Source organism: Lichtheimia ornata, assembly GCF_029851405.1.
Source record: "Lichtheimia ornata isolate CBS 291.66 chromosome Unknown scaffold00020, whole genome shotgun sequence".
NCBI lineage: Eukaryota > Fungi > Mucoromycota > Mucoromycetes > Mucorales > Lichtheimiaceae > Lichtheimia > Lichtheimia ornata.
Genome location: NW_026695340.1, coordinates 408,353 through 434,274, shown reverse-complemented (window position 1 = coordinate 434,274; position 25,922 = coordinate 408,353). Strand labels below are relative to the sequence as shown.

At 43.8% G+C, this 25,922-nt stretch overlaps 10 protein-coding genes across 10 annotated transcripts; 5 read left to right on the top strand and 5 right to left on the bottom strand.

The window, feature by feature from the left end:
• Positions 1 to 197: 197 nt before the first annotated feature.
• On the top strand, positions 198 to 1,043 carry O0I10_005225 (uncharacterized protein; the record flags this gene model as incomplete). Its single annotated transcript, XM_058485272.1, has 1 exon — positions 198 to 1,043. The coding sequence occupies one exon, from the start codon at positions 198 to 200 to the stop codon at positions 1,041 to 1,043; it is 846 nt and encodes a 281-aa protein (XP_058344099.1).
• A 100-nt stretch (positions 1,044 to 1,143) lies between these two features.
• O0I10_005224 (uncharacterized protein) lies at positions 1,144 to 2,440 on the bottom strand (the record flags this gene model as incomplete). The annotated part of the gene is made up of 4 exons (XM_058485271.1): positions 1,144 to 1,790; positions 1,871 to 1,967; positions 2,026 to 2,281; positions 2,340 to 2,440. The coding sequence occupies 4 exons, from the start codon at positions 2,438 to 2,440 to the stop codon at positions 1,144 to 1,146; spliced, it is 1,101 nt and encodes a 366-aa protein (XP_058344098.1).
• A 547-nt stretch (positions 2,441 to 2,987) lies between these two features.
• Positions 2,988 to 4,284, top strand: O0I10_005223 (pyridoxal biosynthesis lyase PdxS; the record flags this gene model as incomplete). The annotated part of the gene is made up of 5 exons (XM_058485270.1): positions 2,988 to 3,092; positions 3,231 to 3,342; positions 3,425 to 3,933; positions 4,012 to 4,090; positions 4,154 to 4,284. The coding sequence occupies 5 exons, from the start codon at positions 2,988 to 2,990 to the stop codon at positions 4,282 to 4,284; spliced, it is 936 nt and encodes a 311-aa protein (XP_058344097.1).
• Positions 4,285 to 4,688: 404 nt separating this feature from the next.
• On the top strand, positions 4,689 to 6,389 carry O0I10_005222 (beta-ketoacyl-acyl-carrier-protein synthase II; the record flags this gene model as incomplete). Its single annotated transcript, XM_058485269.1, has 8 exons — positions 4,689 to 4,907; positions 4,968 to 5,075; positions 5,128 to 5,199; positions 5,256 to 5,342; positions 5,402 to 5,553; positions 5,608 to 5,927; positions 6,005 to 6,153; positions 6,225 to 6,389. 8 exons carry the CDS (start codon positions 4,689 to 4,691, stop codon positions 6,387 to 6,389), a joined length of 1,272 nt encoding a protein of 423 aa, XP_058344096.1.
• Positions 6,390 to 6,414: 25 nt separating this feature from the next.
• O0I10_005221 (uncharacterized protein) lies at positions 6,415 to 7,934 on the bottom strand (the record flags this gene model as incomplete). Its single annotated transcript, XM_058485268.1, has 9 exons — positions 6,415 to 6,479; positions 6,540 to 6,616; positions 6,677 to 6,778; positions 6,852 to 6,883; positions 6,980 to 7,120; positions 7,192 to 7,259; positions 7,370 to 7,464; positions 7,528 to 7,573; positions 7,640 to 7,934. 9 exons carry the CDS (start codon positions 7,932 to 7,934, stop codon positions 6,415 to 6,417), a joined length of 921 nt encoding a protein of 306 aa, XP_058344095.1.
• Positions 7,935 to 8,135: 201 nt separating this feature from the next.
• O0I10_005220 (uncharacterized protein) lies at positions 8,136 to 9,300 on the bottom strand (the record flags this gene model as incomplete). The annotated part of the gene is made up of 3 exons (XM_058485267.1): positions 8,136 to 8,895; positions 8,967 to 9,163; positions 9,220 to 9,300. The coding sequence occupies 3 exons, from the start codon at positions 9,298 to 9,300 to the stop codon at positions 8,136 to 8,138; spliced, it is 1,038 nt and encodes a 345-aa protein (XP_058344094.1).
• A 6,252-nt stretch (positions 9,301 to 15,552) lies between these two features.
• Positions 15,553 to 16,362, top strand: O0I10_005219 (uncharacterized protein; the record flags this gene model as incomplete). The annotated part of the gene is made up of 4 exons (XM_058485266.1): positions 15,553 to 15,589; positions 15,726 to 15,877; positions 15,948 to 16,032; positions 16,097 to 16,362. The coding sequence occupies 4 exons, from the start codon at positions 15,553 to 15,555 to the stop codon at positions 16,360 to 16,362; spliced, it is 540 nt and encodes a 179-aa protein (XP_058344093.1).
• Positions 16,363 to 16,394: 32 nt separating this feature from the next.
• O0I10_005218 (uncharacterized protein) lies at positions 16,395 to 18,996 on the bottom strand (the record flags this gene model as incomplete). Its single annotated transcript, XM_058485265.1, has 12 exons — positions 16,395 to 16,513; positions 16,572 to 16,851; positions 16,917 to 17,053; positions 17,108 to 17,197; positions 17,255 to 17,375; positions 17,442 to 17,522; positions 17,588 to 17,853; positions 17,915 to 18,280; positions 18,337 to 18,428; positions 18,498 to 18,675; positions 18,740 to 18,887; positions 18,949 to 18,996. The coding sequence occupies 12 exons, from the start codon at positions 18,994 to 18,996 to the stop codon at positions 16,395 to 16,397; spliced, it is 1,926 nt and encodes a 641-aa protein (XP_058344092.1).
• Positions 18,997 to 21,291: 2,295 nt separating this feature from the next.
• On the top strand, positions 21,292 to 22,931 carry O0I10_005217 (isocitrate dehydrogenase [NADP], mitochondrial; the record flags this gene model as incomplete). The annotated part of the gene is made up of 6 exons (XM_058485264.1): positions 21,292 to 21,450; positions 21,524 to 21,623; positions 21,685 to 21,845; positions 21,958 to 22,506; positions 22,568 to 22,758; positions 22,850 to 22,931. The coding sequence occupies 6 exons, from the start codon at positions 21,292 to 21,294 to the stop codon at positions 22,929 to 22,931; spliced, it is 1,242 nt and encodes a 413-aa protein (XP_058344091.1).
• Positions 22,932 to 23,574: 643 nt separating this feature from the next.
• O0I10_005216 (uncharacterized protein) lies at positions 23,575 to 25,519 on the bottom strand (the record flags this gene model as incomplete). Its single annotated transcript, XM_058485263.1, has 9 exons — positions 23,575 to 23,705; positions 23,782 to 24,088; positions 24,143 to 24,268; positions 24,323 to 24,409; positions 24,483 to 24,787; positions 24,864 to 25,023; positions 25,107 to 25,219; positions 25,290 to 25,359; positions 25,436 to 25,519. The coding sequence occupies 9 exons, from the start codon at positions 25,517 to 25,519 to the stop codon at positions 23,575 to 23,577; spliced, it is 1,383 nt and encodes a 460-aa protein (XP_058344090.1).
• Between the last annotated feature and the right edge of the window lie 403 nt (positions 25,520 to 25,922).

Below are 25,922 nucleotides of genomic sequence, written 5' to 3'. Positions count from 1 at the left end.
GCTCACTCACCCATCTTTTTTAACTATATTGCTTCGTACATTGCTATTTGCGACAACCGCGTGGCAACCACATCTTTGAAATCCAAAAGACAAGACACTCCAAAACCTTCACATCCTGATGCTTATTTTGGCTTGTCGGAATCTCTTGACATATATGCCGACCTTGTGCAGTTACCACGACCAACAGTATTCATTACATGCCATATCTCGACAACATCCCAGCAAAACGCATTTTTAACTATCTATTATCCTTGATTGGTCTTGATCAACCACCATCCATTGTGTATGCTTCATCAAACTCTGAGCAACAACAACACCATGTCAACAACACAACCACCACCACCACAACCCCTTCTTCTTCTTCGTCATCATCATCATCCTTATCAGCAACGGATGCATGGACCTTACAATCTTGGGTGGGTGGATTGTCCAAGACAGTGCTTTGTCAAATAGTATGGAGTTGCATGATGGAGTACCATGATCTGTGGCCAATCATTAGTAGTGAGCAACAAAAACTACTACAACAACAGCAAGAAAAAGATGAGCAAAAAGAACAAGAGCAAGAAGAAAATATCCAGGAGATTATTATTATCGAACACCATGCAAAGGAAATCGCACGTCGTTTAGATGCTTTGAGACCCAGTGAACAGTTTGTTCATGCTGCTCAGGTTGCCCAAGAATACCATCAGCTGATACGATTAAGCTCGTCCCTTCAACACCCACTCGCAGCTGCAGTGGCCATTATCTTGCTTATCCAACAGAGCCTCACAGCTGCCCCTGAAGTTCGCCAGCATGTTTATTACCAAGCCAAGCTGGGTCGTTTGGCTGTGTTGGAAATCGGCAACGTTCTCAAGCGTCAAGTGGATGATCCAAGTCGTATGCTCAGTGTCACACACCCATCCCTCGTTGCTTTTTTGCGTCGAGTGGGTTGGAAAGAACAACTACAAGATGTGTGTGCACGCCTCGAACGCTATGATACCACTTGGGAATTTCGACATGAGTATGATCACGTTGTGCAGTTGGCAGAGCGTTATCCAGTATGATGATAAGCAGTGTTTTTATCCTCCCCCTTCCCATTCTCGCTATGACACTATCCAAATGAAATGAAATGAAATGCTTTATATATACAAACGATACTATTGTCTATTTGATGCGAGTACCGTAAAAGAGTTGACCATTGCTTTTTTGCGTACGAGTGTACTTTAGTAAGAGAGCGTCCTTCTTTTTCTGGTCGGGGGCTAAATCCTCAATGTAGGGTAAAATCTCATCAGGTGTCCATTGCTTCTTTTCTGCAAACAAGCGGGCAAATCGCTGCAAGGGGTCATTTGGCAGTTCGGATACAGGGAAGTAGCTGAGATATTGCTGTGGTTGCATAAACTGCAGCTGAGTCCTTTCACGCATCGTATACAATCCTCGTAGCATAGATAGATCCGGTGAAAAGATATCTTGCACACGCTTACGCACCAAATTACGCCAAAGATTCACGTATTCCTCCAAGGGCCATTCCTTTCCTCGTTCGCTCGATAGCAAATATTCACCGATAAAGCGACACACCTTGTACTCATCCAGTGCCACAGTGACACCATCCTCACGCCATACACCAAATGCATCCAAACACGCAATAACAACAGCATCAGGGATCTTGTCACCCTCCTCAGGGTATTGCCGAATACATGTCTTGGCCCCATCCAAAGGAATCGCTTGTAAATCAATGTCGTACAATGTTGCATTGTTGGCAAGCGTGTCAAGTAGATTGTACATGAAAGCTGGATCAAGGATGCGATAATAACCTACAGCCATCATCATCATCATCATCATGAGTCGATGGTTCATTGTGTTCTCTCTCTCTCTCTCTTTGTCTCTTACTTACCATCCAATTCAAATGCATGCTTTGATTTCAATCCTTCCTTCAACTCTTGCTCACTGGCTTGCACCAAAGACAGCATATCTTGATAGGTATAGAGGCGCTGCATATACGGTGTCAATGATGTCATTTTTGATCCATGTATCTATGTATGATCTCACCTTGCCTTGGATACTTGACTCGGCAGCTGGACCAGCGTACATGGTTGATTGAAGCAAAGTAGTGATACGTTCCAATCGTGGAAGACAAGGCTTGATCTCGATGATATAGGACAAGTCATCCACCACATTCATCGTGTCATCATCTTGTGGTGTTGCCAATAAAAGAGAGTTTGATGTGGGCGCTTCGTGTAAGCTATATGTCTGGTTGTCGGTGCATAGCACAGCCTCGTCCTCCCGTTGTCCTTTAATGACAAGTCTGTGTAATGAGGTTAATGCGTGAAGGAAAAAGCAAAGTCAAAGCCGTGTTGACCTACTTGCCACATTGTTCAAGTGAAGCTGCTACCGTTTCATTGCCAAGTTCCAAAAGTTTAAAAGAGCCTTTCTGAAATGAGGAAGCGTAGATCAGCTCTGGCATAAAGAAAGAGAGAAAAAAATGATAAAGGAAAGCAAGCCGCGGGATGGAAGCTGCGCGTAAATTTCGTGTGTGAGGTGGGGGGTGGATTTAGATCCGAGGATGGAATGCTCTATGCGTGAAAGGGTCTGTTGTGTGTGTGCCTTGATGGAGGAGCGAGTAATTGAATATCCGTGATAGCGGATTGGCGCACGAATCACATGTCCAGATCAGGGATGTGTCTTTGATGTGGGGTTCATCATCTATCGGATGGTTATACCGATCCACTTTTTGCTTAATGCCGCATCTCCGTGTGTGAGTATGAATGTGTAAATATGTGTGTACACACACACACCATGTGGATCTATATGTGTGGCACTTCTTCGATCCATACTTATACACAACCGTGGGAAACCGGAAGGGCATCACATAAGCTGTATACTGTGGCTTGTCATGTCATGCTTTGCTTTGTCACCATTGGTCATTCCTCCAAATCCCGCATCATTTTTAATCTCTCCTTCCAAGCTGTCGTTTTCTTCGTTTCTTTTCTTCCTATCACCAAAAAATCATCATGAGCAACTTCACTACCCCAGTTAACCTCCACAACGACAAGACCGTCCAAAACGGCGAGACTTCCCAGTTCAGCATCAATGCTGGTCTTGCTCAAATGCTCAAGGTATTGTATTGTATACATAAACATGAAAGCTTATCTCCGAGTCACCGTGGGGTGATGGTGCACAGACAAAGTGTAGCCACCATCCCTATGACAGGAAGTTTTTTTTACCTTATCCTTTACTCATCTCATGCTCTATAGGGTGGTGTCATTATGGATGTCATCGATGCCGACCAAGCTCGTATTGCCGAGGAAGCTGGTGCTTGCGCTGTCATGGCCTTGGAGCGTGTCCCTGCTGATATCCGCAAGAATGGTAAGTACAATAGAGCATTGGATGATGAAAAAAGCGTGAAAGGGAAGGGAATAGAGATGACTCATTGATGATGCTCCAATAGGTGGTGTTGCTCGTATGTCTGATCCCAAGATGATCAAGGGTATCCAAGAAGCTGTGACCATCCCTGTCATGGCCAAGGTCCGCATTGGTCACTTTGTTGAGGCTCAAATCATCGAGTCCATTGGCATCGATTACATTGATGAATCCGAAGTTTTGACTCCTGCTGATGAAGCCAACCACATCAACAAGAAGAACTTCAAGGTACCTTTCGTTTGCGGTGCTAAGAACTTGGGTGAGGCTCTTCGTCGTATCAACGAAGGTGCTTCCATGATCCGTACCAAGGGTGAAGCTGGTACCGGCAACGTTGTTGAAGCTGTTCGTCACATGCGTACCGTCAACGCTGAAATTCGTCGTGCTGCTGCCATGACCGATGAAGAGTTGTATGCCTATGCTAAGGATATCCAAGCTCCTTATGATTTGCTCAAGGAAACCGCTCGTCTTGGTCGTCTCCCTGTTGTCAACTTTGCTGCCGGTGGTGTTGCTACCCCTGCTGATGCCGCTTTGATGATGGTATGTTACGCGTACACAACTGCATTTGGGACATGTTTAAAAAAAAAGCTGACCTGGTGACGCGGGGTTTTGATATAGCAACTCGGCTGTGATGGTGTCTTTGTCGGTTCCGGTATCTTCAAGTCCGGCGATCCCGCCAAGCGCGCAAAGGCCATTGGTAAGTGGTGTTGGTATATTGACAAATTAGGTTTTAACTTTTCCCACCCTTTTTTCTTTACAGTCCAAGCTGTTACCCACTTTAAGGATCCCAAGGTCTTGGCTGAAGTCTCTGAAGACTTGGGTGAAGCCATGGTTGGTATCAACCTTGATGAGTTGTCCGAGGACCAAAAGTATGCCAAGCGTGGTTGGTAAACAAATCATTTGATCCTTTGTGATTCCCACCAAATGAAAACAAAAAAAGACTCCCTCATCACATACACCACCGATATACACATATAACACAACACATAACACACACTCACACTCACACATATACAAACACCCTATATTTACAAGGAAGGAAGAGTTAAAGAGAGTCCCAGATGCATATGTAAAGTTCTCTATATAATATTCATCTTTTGAATACATCTGTAGTAAAAATCGTTTCATTCTCATATATATAATATCCATCTTGACACTTGTTGCTATGATACGGCATTCGGTGGGGAGGGAGGGAGGGGATTTGATTTGTCTATGCTTGAATAACAAATGCAGATCGACTTTTGTGCGGGGATGATATCATCTTTCTTTCCTCCTCCTTCTCCTACACTTGTACAATGGCACAACGTCGTGTAGTCGTAACAGGTCTTGGTCTCGTCACTCCGGTGGGTGTTGGTGTCAACCATGCTTGGACGAATCTCTTGAAAGGTCAATGCGGCATTACAAAGCTTGTTGGAGAGGAATACGAGAAGCTGCCAGTGCAAATCGCTGCTCAAGTACCTCAAGGCCCAAAAGACCAAGGTCAATTTACTGCTAGTGAATGGCTCGATCGCGGTGTAAGCTTCTACTCCCATGGAACACAGCAACGACCTTTACGATTGACCACGTGCTTGTAGGACGATCGCGTTATGGGAACCTTCACACAATATGCTATTGCAGCGGCACGTCAAGCATTAGACGACGCAGAGTGGAAACCAAAAGATGCTATTGGCAAAGAACGAACGGTAAGCATCATTGATATCTGATAGAGGAGAGTATGCTCATATCCTTCTAAAGGGTGTATGTATTGGATCAGGAATGGGAAGCTTTGGAGATATCGTGTCGACATCCGTATCCTTTGATAAAGCGGTAAGTGGTGTAGGAAAAGATCATCTTGGAATTGGTATCTGATAATGATCTTCAAGGGCCATCGCAAAGTATCGCCTATGTTTGTACCGAGGATCTTGATCAATATGGCTGCAGGACACTTGACAATCAAGTATGGTTTCCAGGTATGTTGCATGTACATAGGAGAGGAAGGGATTTCCCAAATTGATGGATTGTTGTCAAGGGTCCAAATCATGCAGCATCCACAGCATGTACTACAGGAGCACATTCAATCGGTGATGCCATGCGTTTTATTCAATTTGGTGATGCAGATGTGATGGTAGCTGGTGGTACTGAGGCATGCGTTCATCCGTTGGCCATTTCAGGATTTGCAAAGTAGGTTGATGATGACAGGGATTTGTGAATAGTGATGCTTATTTATTTATATAGGGCCAAGGCACTTGCATCTCAATACAATGACAATCCTACTGAAGCATCTCGGCCATTTGACAGTGATCGTTGTGGATTCGTAATGGGTGAAGGCGCTGGTATTGTGGTGCTGGAAGAATTGGAACACGCCAAAAAGCGAGGTGCAAAGATTTATGCAGAAGTGGCAGGCTATGGCTTATCGGGCGACGCACATCACATGACAGCTTCCCCTGCAGATGGTGCTGGCGCCATTCGATCCATGAGACGTGCATTGGCAGCTGCCAAATTAACTCCAGATCAAGTTGATTATGTCAATGCTCATGCAACAAGTACCCCTGTTGGTAAGTTTTCTTTCTCTCTCTCTATTAATCCTCCCAATCCTTTTATTGAACTCTCCCTCTTATACCCAAATCAATAGGTGATGCTGCTGAAAACCAAGCTATCAAGACCGTGTTTGATGGACACTGGGATAAGATCAATGTGTCATCTACTAAAGGTGCAACGGGCCATTTGTTGGGTGCTGCCGGATCAGTAGAAGCTATTTTTGCCATCCTCGCTCTTCACAATGTAAGTACCCCCTTTTGGTGATGGCACTTGGATAGGCTCACGTATCTCACACACTCTCACCTTTTCTTAAGAATGTACTCCCTCCCACACTCAACCTGCATCGAACGGATGAGGAGTTTAACCTCAACTATGTTCCACGCGTGGCACAAGAACACAACAATATCCGTGCAGCATTGACCAACAGCTTTGGTTTCGGAGGCACCAATTCATCGCTTTGTTTTACGAAATTTACTTGAAGTAGAAAATAAATTGTATCCATATTTATCGTAAAGGACTGTGACTAAGAGGTCTGAGAATATAAGATGACATGTGGTCAACCAAGCGAACTATAGAGAAAGGGATGTTTAGTAACAACATGACAACGTATACACCATTTCCCATGTTACCTGTTTTATAAACCGTTTCTGCCCATCCATCCACATTCCAAGCATCTTCACGAGTCGTCTTGCGTGTTTGCAAATCACTAGTTGTATGTTGCCATGTTAGAAAATGTACATGTTTCTTTTTCCAAAAGACTACTTACGGGTAGGTCCACATGTGATAGGTCGTATGTAATTGTCCTAGTTGGCTGAACCATGCACCAACGGGTTCACAAAATTGGCGTCGGCATTCGAGACCTTTTCGCCTATGACGACGTATCGTGGAGGAGGATCAGCATGACGTAGCCAACACGACTTTTTTACCCACCGCGCACTTACCACTCAGTTTCCCATTCGAGCAATCGACCAGGCTAAGTATAATGCCGATGGATAGATAGATGTATGACAAATGATGTAAACGCGTGTGAGATTAGATAAGGACTTTTTGATTTTGTAAGCTTCGTTACCTTGAGGCTGTATTTACGCAACTCGTAGATACCATCCGTGACCATAGGAGGTGAAGTTTGCCAAAAGGAAAACTCAAGCATGACATTATTCTCACGCGATACAAGCAATGGGCGGAGCTGTTTTAGAAACTCTTGATACACCTGCATGAGAAATGCGTATGAGAAAATAAAGGTCTTCCTGGTGAAACATGCCAGAGTCTTATCATACATACCGGATCTTGAGCAAGACGTGCTTGTGTATTGTGGTGACCAGGGTAGCCTTTGTATTCCCAAATATGCACTATAAAGGGCGTAGTAGTGGCGCAACGCGTTTGTATGTGAGTCAAAAGACAAGCCCAGCAACAGCACTATCATCTTCTATTCCCACACACACGCGCATACAAGACATACCAAACGTGTCGAGTTCACCGATAACAACTTCCCAACTACCACAAAGATGGAGTTCATTGAGTGGTTCATTGGCGATCTGGGGTAGATACGTCGTGCTATCCAAATGTTAATAGGTGCACCTTTATCATCATCCCATCATTCCCACACATGTAACTTACACAAGCTGAATGTATTCTTGGACCTTGTCAGGCTTGACCTTGTGCTCTTTATAAAGAGTTAGTATGATTGCATACAGCTTAGGCCACGTCATCGGGGTTTATCGTAACGTACTTTGCAACTCATGCACGTATTTGCCACGGGCAAGTGTCTTTGAGTGGGTCATATTATCCTCTTCCTTTGTCTTTTTGGATCCATAAAGTACAGCCTCGATGAATTCATTGGCGATGGTTTGTTGCTGCCACTTGTTCTTGTCAGCTTCCTTCTTGTTATCCTCGTTATTGAGTATGAGAGAGGACCTTTGAAAGGAGACAGCTGAAGAAGTACCAAAACGGCGACTTGTGGTCAAGCCTAATGCTCGTGGAAGAGTGAGTCGAGAAGTTGAGCGCACAGCACCCTGAAACAACATTTGAAAAAAAGGGAAAAGAGAGGGGTGAAAAACAGTTGAATTGGTTGGGATCGTTTCGTCCCCAAATTTATACACAAATACACACACACACATACACACATACATAAGCATGACGCATGACTGGTAGTACAAAGAAAAATAGGGGGAGGGGAAAGATTTCTAATATTACACTACAATCGTTGCATGATGATGACAATGACTTCAAAACATGACGGTATCTCTCCAGGCCATACGTTCAATCTTGCGATAGTCACCAACCTTGCCAAGACGCCACAAGTAGACATCCAAATCACCTTCGCTCTTGATGAGACCATTTGACTTTTTGGTGATCTCTTCGCCAGCAACAAGGGATGCAGCACGCATGATGGTGGCACGTTCCATACCCACATCCTTGCCTTCTTTCATCTCTTGCTTCCATACATCAGGAATCTCGATCACACCCATATGGATCAACAACGTGGGAATCACATTATCGGCAAACATGGTCAACTCGTGGATATCGGGGAAGTCGAATCGTTCAGGATCTTGATCACGGAAGACAAACCATAAATGATAAACAAGCAATTGGGCCTTCTTGAGCACATACACCGGTTGGTCGTTGATGCTGTAAACATCTTGAAATCCAGGCAATGCCTTGACCAATTTCTCCACTACAGCAGCTGCTGTCGTCTTGGGCTTGGTAATGTCGAGGATGAAAGATGCCAAATCCTTATAGTTGTTGTTGGCCAAAAACTCGCCAGTGCTATTGAGCACGGATACAATGCCTTCTGCCAAGGGTCGAAGTTCATTAGGCTCAGTCATGGTAACAAAGTCGAGATTGGGCGCCTTGACTTCACGAGTGACAGGCATATCGAATAGCTCGGATACACGAAGAATGTTCATCTCCTTGAAGGTCTTTGCATCCATATCAACGCCACCAATGTGGAATCCCATAACACCAAAGCGGATCGTGTCAAATGCACTATAATATGACATGTCAATGAATAATTCATGCTATGACAAGTGTGTATATGTATGTATGTATCTACTTACCCTCGACCGGTATACTGCTTCAATGGTACTCGATAACCACTGCCAAAGTTGAGCAAATCAATCAAAGCAATCAAGTTGAGCTCCTCAGAGATGCTCTCAAACTTGAGAGGCAATCGCATAGGTGTATCAATGCATAGTTCTTCATATTGGGCCTTGTCAAGCTTCTCCAAGAATTGGTCGACACCAGAAGAGGACACCTAAAGGATCACGCGTCAAATCGCTTGCCCACTTTTATGCATGTCAATGAACTTACCTTGACCGGGCTTTGATCGACAAGAGCACGGCACGACGATCGTACAGCTTCAACGTAATTACCAGTAGGAAGATTGGACATTGTGAATAAGAAGGAGGAGAGCAAAAAGTTGTTCAATTGAGAGTGACAACAAACAAAATGAGGTGGGAACTTGTGTCTTTATACTACCACTGCCGCAGCAAAAATGTCTGGTACGGCCTACTACTAGCGCGGAGCGACGGGGATTTCATGCGACACATACAAGTCATGGATCATGCTGCGGCAAGCGGTGCAACCACGATCATAGTCAAATTGTCATTGTTTTCAACTCATTGTTGGATGAATGAATAAACATCTACTTTAACGCATTGAGTGTGCACTTTCAAGTGGATTGTATCTCTGCTGGTATAGTCTTAAGTAGACAACGATGCAAAAGCAGGCAACAGCATCATCATCATGATTCATGATGATGAGCTGAATATACCTTCTACCTTCCGCCTTGATTATCCCCGCTTTTTTTCTCGCGTTTTCTTTTCACGGAGCGGATCAGGTTACACATGTTTTGATAACAATGGGACACGACACCCAATACATTTATCGCCGATAGCTAGTAGCGTCCCAGCAGGCTGCTCGCTTCACTCGTAAACTTTTGATTTCTCGTTGAAGGGCTTACGCAACCTATTGAGTAACAATCTTACAATAACACAATTACGCAATCACATTGTGGTATTCATCTTCACAGGAACCTGCAACCATTGTTACAATACGAGACTACTATCTTTATAATAAGCTTCATGTTCCCATCCATCCCGCCTAATCTCTCCTATATGTGCACCCTCCCATTCTAATTGCCATAATGAAGCGTGGGGTCTTTATGAGAACAAAGAGGATCAGCGGGGTCAAAGGACTCATGTGTGCAAGTTGCAAGTTTGTAAGGGGCAATCTCAATGTCACGGGCCATACACCCTGCTTATACATACCCTTTTTTTTTCTACATTCGGACTGTTCCGTTCAACATTTTCATAATGAAGTGTGAGAGCTTTATGAGAACAAAGTTGTTCAGCGTGCCCGAGAGCGTATGCCGACCAAGTTTCAGTTCGAGACTGGCAACCTCCACGGCGATCGGGCCGTCCACCTACTATGTCACCCTCTCCTACATCTGGATTGCCCCGCATTAAAAATTTTCATTATGAAGCTTATGGTTTTTATTTGAATGATGTTGATCAGCATGTCCCAGCGAAGCTTGTGTGAAAGTTTCAAGTGCGAAATGGGGAATCCCAAGGTAATACATACTGTTTCGATAGATCACGGAATCCGGCGCAGACGCAGTTTCCAACTTACATAGCAAACCCCACTTTATACCTTCCCATTCCAAATTTTATAATGAAGTATAGGCTCTTTTTTAATACAAAGTTATCATAATGTCCAAGAGCATCTTGCGTGAAACTTTCACGATCGAGATGGGAAATCTCTACGATGATTGATGTAATTTGATAGTGTTGATACAGTGTCTGGCAGCTCACCCCACTTAATTTCCAGCTCTTCCCGCCTACAACGTATTGCCTTTTCCTCCCATTCTCAACTGTTAGCCCCATTCAAGTATACAACTACCAGCTACGAACGATTGTCCTGCTTCAACTCATCATGTCAACCCTACGATTGTCTTGATTGGAAAGTCTTTTACTGAATGGCAAGTCCATGGCGTGTAGACAGCCTTCTTGTCACTCTTCTACAACACACGAATCTTTTGACACCACACCTTCTCTTCCACGCTCCTCTGCCACAACCAATCGTAACAGCGTTCATTCCAGCAGTTGCCATTAGCAAGCCCTTGACTCCATTGTCTCCAACAACGTTCTTTACTTGCAGCAGCATACTTGCAGCGTTTTTTTATATGAACAGCAGATAGCCATTGTATAGAAGCAGCTTTATGTACGCGTAGCAACTTACTTCAATACAAACGGATCCTTATGGATGATGCCATATCAACCATCAACTACTACTGTCAATACAAGTGTTCTTCATCTGGTTGAGATGCGATAGAAAATACCAAGCAAGTGAGTGACCAACAGCCGGATGGAAAGGAAGTGTGTCAGCAAGCGACCACAAGGGTTCTTTGTATTAACATGTTGGGGTTGCATTGGCTATGGATGATGGATGGATGGATTCAGTCAAGCACAGTGATAGGTGATCTTGAAATGCTGCTTTGGTTACTTGGCAATGTCGCCTGCAGGAAGGATGGATCATGTTACGTGGATGCGGCTGAGGATGATGATGGATTGGGTGGCATGGATGTGAGGGCTTGCATCTTTGACGAAAGGAGGTTTGTCACCATGGATGATATTGGATATAGGAGTCAAGGCACGCACAGCAACTAGTTTGCAATAATGGTGAGGATGTTTATCGCGGCAGCAACCAAAGATACAATGACACAATGACACCCACTGATTCTATGTCGTTCACTTGATTGGTTTCCGGAACGAAAGGGAGGATACAAATTCGAAGGTAGGAGAGTGAGATTGGATCACCTACGCCATGGCATCGAGACACCTTTGTTACTTTCATCACATCACATTCTTTAGGCTTCCTTGTTCACATGCTGATAGACGATAGGGAGTGGCCATTCTCAGGATAGTACGCAGGTTAAATAGACGACGCGTGTATTTTCAAAGATAATAAACCCATAGTAATGGTATCCAAAATAGTGCTTGTTACATACATTGAAAGCTTGTCATTATGCTTAAAGAAGAGTGGGCTCTGATATAATGTGACAGGAGTACATGCACATGCATACTTACGGCAACTTTCGTATCTTGAATGTATAACCTTATACGAGTACCAACCATGGAGATAAACGATGTCATTACCCCTCTCATCCCTTCACACATATACTCTCAGATGCACTGATTATTTTTGGCTTGTTAACCATACCATGTTTCCATACAGGCTATCAAAGGCGGGTCTTACTTATAGGGGCAGGAACCGTTATGCACTCTCCACCAATAAGATTGACCTTCCCAAGTCCCGCTCTCTCGGCTTAATTGCATAAAGAAGTCCTTTATGCATCTTTAGCTCTGATATAAGTGAGCCGATTGACAACGAACAAAGACCACTTTTCATATAGCCTCACGCTTACACCCTATGTAAAACATAAAGGTGGCTGTATCCCTAAACTTTACAATCAAACGAGGGGTCTTTAATAGAACAAAGGTGCTCGGCGGGGTCAACTGGATCTTGTGTACCAGTTTCGCGATCGTGGTGGCCAATCACAGATTTGCCAAATGTCGCTACCAGCCAAAAAATATTTTTTTGTCGTCGTCGAAAAAAAATTTCAAGAGGTCGACCCAAATCCAATTTGACTGGTGGCGACATTTGGCAAATCTGTGATTGGCCACCACGATCGTGAAACTGGTACACAAGATCCGGTTGACCCCGCCGAGCACCTTTGTTCTATTAAAGACCCCGCATTTCATTGTAAGGTTTAGGGATACAGTCACCTTTATGTTTTACATAGGGTGTAAGCGTGAGGCTATATGAAAAGTGGTCTTTGTTCATTGTGAAGTAGCTGGACCCTGACAGAGCAAAAGATGCAGAGGGACCTCTTTTGTGTAACTCAGCTACCTTGCATGACTGGAAGGATGGAAGGATGATAGCGTATACCATTGACAATAGACCATATATTGCGAGCTAACAGCCATTTCCTCACAACCGGCGCTGTTTTGTATTGTATGACATGGGAACGATTCTCCTACTCCAGACGTTCATTTCCATGATTCAATTGCCTTGATCCGAGTTGATTTGACTGAGCTACGCCCAAACACGATTACATCAGTTGAGCAACATAGAGCATGATGTATGTGGAGAGTGATGTAATCTCTCTTTGATCGTAGCTCAGTCAAATCAACTCGGATCAAGGCAATTGAATCATGGAAATGAACGTCTGGAGTAGGAGAATCGTTCACATGTCATGCAATGGACAAAAGTTGGGAATGCACAAAAGTGGCTATTAGCTGCCAATGTATGACATAAAGTGAGGGTTGTGCACCTTTCATGCATTGTCCCTGAAGTCCTGACTTTTTAGCTGAGTTACCCAAAGAGGTCCTTCTGCATCTTTTGCTCTGCCAGAATCCAGCTACTTGACAATGAACAAAGACCACTTCTCATATAGCATCACGCTTACAAACATAAAGGTGCCTGTATCTCCGAACTTTACAATGAAACGTGGGGTTTTGAATAGAGCAATGTGCTCGGCTTGGTCAACCGCACCTTGGGTGCCAGTTTCACGATCAAGCTTGCCAATCCCAGATTTCGCAATGTCGCTATCAGCCAAACTGGATCTGGGGGTCGACCTCTTCGACGACGACGACCAAAAAATATTTTTTGGGCTAGTTGCGACATTGATCGCGAAACTTTCACACAAGGTGCTGTTGGCCAAGCCGAGTCCATTGCACTATTAAAAACCCCACGTTTCATTGTAAAGTTTGGAGATACAGGCACCTCTATGTTTGTAAGCGTGATGCTATATGAAGAGTGGTCTTTATTCTTTGTCAAGTAGCTGGACCCTGGCAGAGCCAAAGATGCAGAGGGTCGTGTTGTGTAACACAGCTACCTTGCATGACTGGAAGGATGGAAGGATGATACTGTATACCATTGACAATAGACCATATATTGCGAGCTAACAGCCATTTACTCACAACCGGCACTGTTGTCCATTGCATGACATGTGAACGATTCTCCTACTCCAGACGTTCATTTCCATGATTCAATTGCCTTGATCCGAGTTGATTTGACTGAGCTACGCTCAAACAAAGAAATATCATCCAATATGAGAAAGATCAAATTGATTAGTTATTTGTAAACTGCCAGCTAATAGTACATTCCTCCCAATCACTTTTATTGCCCAAAACCAAAGCATGTGAACGATTGTCCTGCTCCATCCCATCACCTCCATCTTTCAACTTTCATGATCCGAGAGGATTTGGTCGAGTTTCGCTCAAACGCAGAAGCATCATCCAATATGAGAAAAATCATTTTGCAAAGTTATATGTAAACTGCCAGCTAGCAACCCATTCCTTCCACTCACCTTTGTTGCCCAAAACAATGGATGTGAACGATTGTTCTGCTCCAGCCCAGCATGTTCATCCTTCAACTTCCTTGATTCGAGGGGATTGATTGAACAACACTAGTACTCATCCAAGCTTCAGAAAAATCAATTTGATTTCCAGTTCTTCCACTCTCCACTTCTTGTCTCTTCCTCCCATTCTCAACTGTTGCCCCATTCAGGTACAACGACCACCTACGAACGATTGTCGTGCTTCAACCCATCATGTCAATGCTACGAATGCCTTGATCCGATTGTCTTGATCCGATTGTCTTTGACTGAATGGCAACTCCATGGCGTGTGCATCCCACTACAACACACGAATCTTTTGACACCACACCTTCTCTTGTACACTCCTCTACCACGACCAAACGCAACAGCATTCATTTGCAGCAGCTACCATTAGCAAGGGGTTTACTGCATTGTCTCAAACAGCGTTCTTTACTTGCAGCAACTTGCGTTACAGCCTTCGTTACGAGGACGGCAGATAGTCATTGTTTAGAAGCAGCTTTATTTACGTGTAGCAACTTACTTCAATACATACAACTTCCTATGGATATGAATATGGATCTGAATATTGGTGGGATACATGGGATGGAAGGAATTGGGTATATACAACGCGTGGAAAAAGAGTGGGGCCATTGTCAACATGATCTTGTTGCTATCATCCTGCACGAGTTGCTTCCAATTGCCGTACTTTACACGTTACCCCATGGCAGCTATTATCATCATCCTGTGTGCAACCTGTCAACCATGTACAACCATCATCATCATCTACGTGTTTCGATGCGTCATGCATCAAATTCCACCTCGCGTTTATCCATCCACCTTTACAAAGTGCACATCCCAGGGGATAGAAACATGTCATACCTATGTATCTCCTCCCTCCCCAATTGATCCAATTCGTTGTACCTCTCAATCTGTTCCCTGTGAATGATGTTGGATTAAAGGGTTAGTTTTACCGGATACGAGTTTGCGTTGGACGATTATTTCAAGATTGTTCGTGTAAGAGGCCTTCTTCCTGCTTTGGACCTCGTTGTGTGTATGGGCACTTGATGTATTGTATTATATGAAGCTATATGGTATGGAACATGCAGGATTGTAAAGGTATATCCACTTGTACATGATGTGATAAAGGAAAGGGAGAGGAAGAGAAGGGGGTCTGATTGGATGTTTTACGTACATGAAAGAGTGATCCATTCACATGTACCAAAGTCGTTTTCTTTGGTGACTATCATAATATTGCACGGATAATGACTGATTGCTATGCTGATGGCACTAATGACGTGGGTACAGTGGTCTGGTTTTGCAAGCTAATCCATATCATTGCCAAGTCGGGCTGAAATCACGACACAAAAATGGGATTACCCAGAACGCGCTTTTCCCTGTTCTCTTTTTTACACAATCGACACAATGGCATCAGAAGCTTCCACTCCACAATCTTCTTCCTCCTCAAAACCCGATCGCACACCAGGCACTACGATCATCCCCGTGTCACGAGTGAAGCGTGTTGTTAAAGAAGACAAGGACATTTCCATCATTAACGCTGAAGCCACTTTTTGCATCACTTATGCAACTGTAAGTGTCAATGACGACGAGAACGATTGGATACGTATATGTTTAATAGTGAATATGGATCGATATATAGGAGCTGTTCATGGAGTATCTAGTACAAGAAGGATTTACACGAGCACGGAACGAGAAAAGGAAAACTATCTTTTACAAAGACTTGGGTATGTGAAACAATGAAATCCTCGCAACAATCAATTGACCAACGTGTCTTTTTTGGGTCTGTAGCATCCGCTGTGAGCGAGGTTGAGCAGTTTGAATTCCTTGAAGACGTTATCCCACACACAATGACACTTAAAACAGCACTCGAACGACGAAAAGATACTGTCAGTGATATGCAGGTTGATCAACAACAGCAGCAACAACAACAGCAAGCAAGGAAAAAGCAAAAGACAGATCATTCACAAGACGACGGGTCACAGAATCAAAATGGCACTGAATCTACCACTACAGCTCAAGTTTCATCATCTTCAACACCACCAGCAGAGCAATAAACAGTATACAATAGATAATACGTGGTACATTTTTAATTGGTTGCTTTTGTGTCAAAATCAGGCACTTCTTTACATGCTTTCCATAATACATGATCCGCCTTCTTGAATTTCCTTTGTTCTCGCAAATGCGTAATGTATTCCCGGTAGAGTTCTGATTAAGAAAATAAAAGTAAGTTACACGTTACTCTCCTTGCATGTTTGCTCTTTACCTTCTTTACGATCATTGGATCGCAATGCCATCTCATAAACGTATTCAATGCTATCGTCTTTGCCGTGTTCCTTTTCAATGCCAAGACATGTGTAGTAAAATGCAGTAGTTGGATAAAAGTTTTGAATGATTTTGCGATATGCTGTTCTTGCACCATCGATGCCACTGGTTCGAAGTGCCCAATCCACATAGCCTGATAATACAAGATCTTTGATGCGATCACGCTCTTCGGTTGATGTAGTTAAAGATGGCAGCAAGGATGTGACCGATTCACATGCACGCTATTACAGTGATTCCTAATCAATTACCCATCCTCATACTTTGCAATAAACACCAGCTGACTTACTGTATACATCTTGTCGGTTTCTTCAGTCGACATTGCCTCTTCTTCATGTTGCTTGTTGATCCAGTCATTGTAAGAATCCCATAAGCTGTATGATTCTGGACAGCGATCCAGCGCTTTCTTGAACAATTTTGCCTTGTCTATACATGGTGGTCAACCATCCTAGCTCTCCACAAGTAAAATGGCGTGCTTACCTTCATCCACCTTTGCCAAATCAATACGAACAATCCAGAGCTCGGCGGAACGTGGGTATGCTTCAGTGGCATTAATGGCCACTTGATGTGCTATATATCATCAGTCAGTACCATCTTCCTTTTCGCTAACATCTCCTTTGTTCTTACCTTTTTCTTTATCGCTATCCATCAGGTTCTCAATGTGCAGTTGGTAAATCTTTGGCGAGAGGACATTCTTCTTTTGTGCTGATTTGAACACTCGTTGGAGGACCTTCCGCAGATATAATTGCTAATAGAACATTGTTAACATCTATGCTTCACAACAAAAGCATCCCGAGTTCTTCTTTTCACATACCATGTTCTCTTCAGTTGTAATATCAATCCATCCCTGCAAGAAATCAATGTATCTTTCATGCATCTCGGCAGTGGGTAAGTCCTGTACGATACATGTTGTTAATAAACTGATCAGCGATGAAAAGGAAAAATGAGAGGGATCGTTACCTGAATAGCTTGATTGAACTCTTCAACGCATGCCTTCAATGCAGGAACAAATGCTGGGTCGCTGCATGCGATATACTTTGATGTGCCATCTTCCTCAGTCTTTTGAACAAACAAATGTCGTGATGCAAGATACGCCTTCGCATCAGGCTGATCGGCCATATCCCGTTGAATCGTCTCCACAACATGCTCGCATCCCTTTTCAGGATTGGTGAATTGGCGATAAATGTCGATAAACTTGGTTCTGAATTCAAGATCATTGGGAATTGCTAATGTACGACCTCTTAGTCACCAATGTAACACAACAATCATGCATAGCAAACAACTCACCTTGGATAGCATTATCATACACAATGGTTGCCAAGATACCTTGCAAAATAGGGTTGTTGCCCTCCTTGAGTGCCTCAGCTGCAGATTCCTCCATCTTCTTCACCGTCTTTCGTTCATCGCTGGCGTTTTTCCAATCTTCAGCTTCTTCACCAGTGATCGTGGGAAGCTTAATCGCATCATCCTTCCAGTCAACATCCATCTTGTCTTCCTCTTTGCCATTATTTTGCTTCTCCAAGGATTCGTCATCAACACCAAGAACACGTCGTCTCAACTTGATCTTTTCAACATATAGCAATTCCAAGCGGAAATACTCGTGCCATAACAACTCGTCCGTTGGGTTCAATCGAAGACCTCTCTGCATAAGCACTAGATCCATTATATTAGATCTCACATCCTTCCCATTGAGATCCGTATATACATACCTCGTGCAGATGCAGGATTGGCATTGTGCTCGAACTCCCATGAAGAAGCCATGATCCACAATAAAGCTTTGGTAGGATGAATCTGCAATGCACTGGATAGATGACTTGTAAACCACCATGATCCCATTGTATTCCTTCCACACACATTGACATCCACTTACTTTACAAAGATGCCGCTGAGTAGATTGTTGGCCTTGGTGCTCTTGACGTGCTCAATGTATTCCAACCAAAGTGCCAGATCACCCTTAAACTTCATCAATGCACGTTGAAAGAGGGCGTTGATACGTTGCTTGATGGAGAATTCAGAGATGCCGAACTCCTCGTCGTCGCCTCTCTTAGCTGTAATGATCGTATTGTCAATTACCCTTGTATCCCAGCATGGTTCGAGTGGTGTCCAACTTACTATTGATACGGGCTTTGCGCTTTTTACGTAACGCCTCAACGTTCATTTCATACTCAATGTATCGTAGAAAGTCGATCTTCTTGGGAATGCGGCGTCGAATAGCGTACTCCAGTTTGGTGCGTTTCTTTATGATCGATTTGATCTCGGGCTAGATCTCAACTGTGAGTCAAGGTGAATGTGGTCGCATGCCGAGATCGTGTGCTAGTTACCTTGCTAAAGAGACCCTTCTTCTCAAGGTCCTCGAGCTCCGGGACCATTTGCTCGAGGTAGTACTGCACATTGTCGGCCATGGTGATGGATTGGATACGATCGAGAGACGAGAAGGTGGAACAAGTCAAATTTTATCTCAAGTTGGCAAGCGGGAAAAATAGTCACTTGCTGAAGGAATCATGCAAATTGATACCAGTGCATCCTTATCTCCCAGCTACAGCAAAGACATGCTCATGTGCTCTTCAGGTTTGTTAGATGGTATTTGATGGGCCAAATGTTCAGCGGCAATTCCCTTGGTTGTTCTCCTTACATGATAGTACAATAAAATTATGGTTGATGGAACCTGCATTTTGCTAACAATGAATCCAATCATGCACCGGAATACCTTAGCTTAAGCCATCATGCCCCTACATTCAAAACATTGACCATAAAATAAAACTACTTCCTCATTGTGTATGCTATGTGGGAAGATGATTGTAAAGAAAGGGATGCGGAGGATGAAAACATGTTGCTAAGGGTGACAACTACAATCGTTTGCCGCATGATCCACTTGCCTGTCGAGTGCATTTTCCTAGTAGACGCGTGGTACTGGGATACGCGGTAACCATGACAACATGCCGACACAATGCCAGCTGTCTATAACGATAGCTGCTTTACTGCTTGAGGGTGGATTGGTTACGGTTATCCTTTGTATACTTGATACAAGAAGCAAGGAGCCTGCATTGCTGTACATGATGATCAGGTCATAAAAGCAGGAGGGTAAACGTTTGATATTCAGGTGTCCGTGCATGCATATATTACATCGAGGAGGAGTTCATATAGTGGTATGCGTATGCTGATTTGCTATGGTTACCGCCAAAGGTAAGATGAGCCGCCTTTATTGTAACGAGTATATGCAATGCTAATGTTGTACGGTATAGCATGATGTAAACCAAAAGTATGCAAGTAAGCAAATATACCATCAGGGGGTCCGTCAAGACATGTGAAGGACGAAAAAGCAACCCGGAGCGGTAAAACCCATTATTAACAAAGCGATCCCAGTGGTTGGGGGAAAATCATCTTTGCGTATTATTGTCCGGCTTACGCCTGTACGATGTTTCAGGGGCTACCAAATAGCATCTTCATCCATCCACTATAACGTAAAAGATGGGATCCTTGCTACCAGTAGCATAGGCAAGTGGCAGGAAAGCGAGATAAAGATGATCGCCGATAAGCGATTATCTTGGGAGCACGTCATTCCAAATTTGTACACTGTACCTGAATCCGATAAGTGAACATCATCCCGCTTTAGACATGGTTGTTCGAGGGCCATCCCATCTATCCATCCTCGGAAAGACGCCGTGTTGTTGCTGAGATTCAGCTTTCCATCATGCACTGACGCAGGTGTAACCGTGTAATGGTTGACGCTTTGTTTATAGACATGCTGTTTCTAAAAGGGATAATGGTAATGCAGATAATGACATTATCAAACGTTTGAAATGTGAATGACATGGGTCTTTGTCCTAAACTGGAAAAGAAACGACAATGAACCATTATCAATATGTTGATCATCACACATTTCTCCACACATTTATCAACCCTCTCATCTAATCATTGGCTTTGTTTGTTTACAAAAGGGAGAGGTACTTTGATTATACTCTCACACACGCTGCTGGCATCACATGTCTTTTACTGCCATGCTTCGTTTTAGGCTCTCGTTTTCTCCTACAAGGGGCATGTGGCCATTCATTTCACCTTTTCGCTTTGACTTTAGAGGCAGGTTCATTCCGGCCCTTGCTCACACGCTGCTCTGGCCCCTTTTTCACAGTGCTAACAAGTTCACTTTCACGCATACTATCTATCACAAAACAAAACGAGATAACACAACGAGATAACCTAGTACTACATGGGCACCAATAAATGTAACCAAAAACATAGATAGTGAGGGGAGGGTTCATCCGTCGGTGTATAGGCATTGGCATCAGCGTGAGAACTTTGATGAGAAAGGATAACGTTGTCTGAGAGGGTCAGCGGCTATTTGTATAGCCTCCTATAGCACCTGCGTAAGTGAAACCCTTTTGGATGGGGGCCAAAGAAAAAGGTCATCATCGTGTTTGTCATCCGGGAAATGCGGGGTTACTCAGAAAATTTCCTTTAGAGTTGGTGAAACCTTGCGACGCCCATCTTACATCGGCTGCCGCCAAATTTCAATCCGTCATTTGGCTCACGGCTTCTGTCATCATCGTCCTCTCTCCCCCAACCAACTTGGTTAAATTTACATATATAAAGCGCTTCTTCGTGCCATCTTTCTTTTCTCCTTTCTCACTCTTTTTTTTACCCTTTTCATTTTACAAACATAAACAATGGCTGCCGGCAAAATCCACGTCAAGAACCCCGTTGTCGACCTCGATGGCGATGAGATGACCAGAATCATTTGGCAATTCATCAAGGAAAAGCTCATCTTCCCATACTTGGATCTTGACATCAAGTACTACGATCTTAGCGTTGAGAACCGTGACGCTGTAAGCAATCATCATGCCTCATGTCACACCTACACGCCATGCTTATTATGCATCATTGTTGCACCTGTTATAGACCAACGATCAAGTTACCATTGATGCTGCCGAAGCCATCAAGAAGTACAATGTCGGTATCAAGTGTGCCACCATCACCCCTGATGAGGCTCGTGTTGAAGGTAGGGATTTATAACATGATGCCAACGTAACGTAATAATTAACGCATGCACAATGTAATAGAATTCAAGCTCAAGAAGATGTGGAAGTCCCCTAACGGTACCATCCGTAACATTCTCAATGGCACCGTTTTCCGTGAGCCTATTGTTCTCCAGACTTTGCCTAAACTTGTGCCAGGTTGGTCCGAACCTATCATTGTCGGCAGACATGCTTTTGGTGATCAGGTATGAAAAGGGGTATTATAGGTGGATTTTGGGGAAGGATGAAGGAACTTTATGTTGCGTGTGCAATTTGCCGTTTTACCCGCTTTATTCATTTGCATTACCATCTTCATAGTACCGTGCCACTGATTTGGTCACTGGTGGTCCTGGCAAGCTTGAACTTCTCTTTACCCCTGAAGATGGCTCCGAACCTCGCAAGATTGAAGTCTACAACTTTGAAAAGAATGGTGGCGTTGCCATGGCAATGTATAACACTGATGAATCCATCATTGGTTTCGCTCATGCTTGTTTCCGTGTTGCTCTTGATCGTAAGATGCCCATGTACTTGAGCACCAAGAACACCATTCTTAAGGCATACGATGGTCGCTTCAAGGACATCTTCCAAGAAATCTATGACAACGAATACAAGGCCAAGTTTGAAGCCATTGGTACTTGGTATGAGCATCGTCTTATTGATGACATGGTTGCTCAAATGCTCAAGTCCAAGGGTGGTTTCGTTTGGGCTTGTAAGAACTATGATGGTGATGTCCAATCCGATATCGTTGCTCAGGGTTACGGCTCCCTCGGTCTTATGACCTCTGTTCTCTACACCCCTGATGGCAAGACCGTTGAGGCTGAAGCTGCTCACGGCACTGTCACTCGTCATTACCGTGAACACCAAAAGGTAATTAAAAAGGGATAACATGGAAAAGAACGGAAAGTGTTAACAATGGACCATACAATAGGGTAATGCCACTTCCACCAACCCCATTGCTTCTATCTTTGCATGGACTCGTGGTTTGGCTCACCGTGCTAAGCTCGATGATAATGCTGAGCTTGCCAAGTTCTCCAGCGATTTGGAGCGTGCATGCATTGAGGTCATTGAGAACGACAAGCACATGACTAAGGATTTAGCACTCATCATCTATGGCAAGGAGTAAGTATCATTATTGGGAGTGAAATGCTTTTGGCGGGTACATGCGGATACGTACGAGATACCAGAGGCTGACAAAGCAATTTGTAAATAGCATGAAGCGTGAGCACTACTCGACCACCGAAGAATTCCTTCAGCAAATTGCTGACAAGTTGGCTGCCATCCGATCGGCGTGAGTAATATCATCTTAGAGAAAGAGGGTGTGGTCTTGCGTCATATGCCATTCCCACTCTAACTCTTTTCAATTTCCATTGCACACCATAACAATCCATCTCATCATATCCGCACAATCCTCTTTGTTACATTTATTTTCCAATTCATCCCGCTTTGATATATACACACATCTTACCTATCCCACAGGTTCTCGCAAAAACAGAAACTGTAATAAAGCTCGGCTTTGTCCTCAAGGGGAATTGTAAATTCGTATTACCCATGCGTGGCATCCGCTGCCTTAAAAACTCCGAACCGTCTTCTTCCGCCGTTTTCACATGTTTGGATCCGATCCATCAAAAAAAGCGATAAGGAACAAATGCACATCACAGGGTGATTCGGGATTATCGATTCCATTATCAACATCCTGCTTGTTCTCGATCACTCCCCACTTTCTCCCGTCATTTGTCAGCTAACTCCTTACAACACAACCCAATTTTACACTTGCCCACCCAATGGTGTTGATGGATCAAAATGCTACCAATGTATGGTGTCATTGTTTATTGTACCATAATAAGCTCATAGTCGTGCATTTCCAATTGCGTGACGCGAGAGTGAGAGCTTTTATGCAAGCGTGTTCATGACCCTTACAATCAAATTGTGCGTCTTTCAACAATGGGCCTCATGTCGCTTTGTGAAATTGATCATCAGCTCTGTGGGGCTGATTCCTGTATACCCAATTGTGTCAATCCTATCCTTGTGTGGAGAATCATTAGGGAGTGAAATGTCGAAGCATTGCACTGGATGAATAAAGAATGTGATTTAGCATCCAAAATACGGCACGTACAAAACCATTCCTCGTCCTCGTATTCATACCTAACATTGCAAGTGTCATTGTTAGTGCCCTAAGGCTGAAATCTTTGCCGATACATTGACGCGGGTGGTGATTGAATGGTATCCATGGCAACTTGCCCTGAGAGTGCAACTGATCTACTTCCCCACGGGGTGCAAAACGCAATGGGTCAAAGGTCTCAGGGTTCTTCCAAACGATAGGGTTATGATGTAGCTCGTAAATATCCAGTGAAACTTGGGCTCCTTTGGGGATCAGCAAGTTCCCCAAGCTGACATCCTCTGTTGCCATGCGACCATGCAATACGGGCGTTGGAGGATGCATACGCATTGTCTAAGCGATATTAAAAACATGCACGTTTGACCTGTAATACGCGTTTTGGTTTACCTCTTTGATCACATACTCCATGTATGGCATCTCCGAAAATTGAGCCAAGGTCGGCATATCATCCCTGTTGTAACCACCAGGTCCCATTATGGCAATTACTTCCTCTCTTGCTTTTTGTTGAACATCCTATATGATAAGACCTTTGAGTGAGCGGGTTCTCCAGCTGCTTAAAATACATACTTGGTTGACAGCAATGTGATAAACAGCCAATGCAAGCGTATACGCGAGAGCTCTGTGTCCCACCATGAAGAACGCGCATAAATTGCTCTATGTATCATGCGTTCACAAGCTGTTAGCTGGATGAACAAATGAGCACAGGATCTAGTGAATAAAAACGTACCCTAATGCCCTCGTCATTCATATTTCCAGAGTGCTCTTCTTGTGCCTCCAATATAAGCGTCAGAAGATTCTTTTCGGTCAAGGACTCATTTCCATTAGGGGGATTTGAAGCTTGCTTAATTCTATCATCCATGATACCAAGCAAGGTTGTCAATTCTTGATGCATGTGACGCCGTTTGGATGGAAGGAACCACGTATCCAACATAGGCAGCGTTAGGTACAGAGGATGAAAACATGCTTGGAAGATGCTGCGATATCGCGTTGACCATTGGCTTTCAGTGCCATCGATTGCTCCAAAATCAAAGTCTGTGGGTGAGTTTGTGATTAGCAAGTGGATAAGGAAATGCTTCAATTTTGTCCATAGCAGTCTTCTCTTACATACCAAAGATTGTTTTTCCTAAAAGATCCAACGCCCAATGGTTTGCCAATCGCTGCCAATTTACACTGCCGTTGTCCATGTCATCTATTCTTGTTATCAGTTTTTGACCAACGGCATCAAATGATCCAAGGGGACTGGCCAAGTCGAATGCAGCTTTCATGATCTATGTTATCCAAGTTTTGTTTTTGTCATCAAGGTCTCATTATCAGCTACATACAAGAGATCCGCCGTAGTATTAATTAATACCTTGTGTTGTTCAATCCATTCATTGCCGTCTAAAGTAAGAAGATTACGGCCACCAATAAAGCGACCAAGCAACGTCTTGGGGTTGATCACCGCTTGTAATTTAGCAAATCCATCTTGTTGTTTGATGAGTGAGCTTTACACCTTGTAATTACAAACAATGCAACTTTGCTTTCGCCGCTTTACCTATTTTAGACATGAATTCCTCGATTAGCTCGGGACGAGCAATATGCAACACCCATCTCCTATGCGTCTTCTAAGGACACAAGATCAATAATGATTCTATAATGTGCATGTTGCACACGCATACAGAAGTATGATTTGAGACTCACCACAAGGTATACGCCATACTCAGTCTCATTCGCAGCTGGCAACGTTGTTGTAAAGGCAATCTCCCTTATGGACTTGAGTTGCATTTGTGCCTTGGCCAATTGAAAAGATGACACCTGCGGTAGGTGTCGTAACGCACGTGGTGGCAACTTTGTGCGTTTGTAGATAGCATATATAGTAGCAAAGGCTGCCAACAATGCAGCTACCGAAAGGGAGGTCGTTCGGTGTCGGCCATGGTTTATAAAAGTGCGTGCAATTTGATCCAGCATTTCGATTCTAAATGCAATATCAAGGAGAGAGAATGATTTTGTGATTTGCAAGGAGTATAGTATGCGAAAGAAAACGACATACGGATGGCTATTGTGTCACCTTGGACCATGACTCAAAAAAAAACTCATCCGGGAATGATTCATGCTTCTGGTTCCGATCGCCTGGTGCCTCTCGAATGTTAAACATTGGCACAAATAGACGTCATGTACCACAAGCATG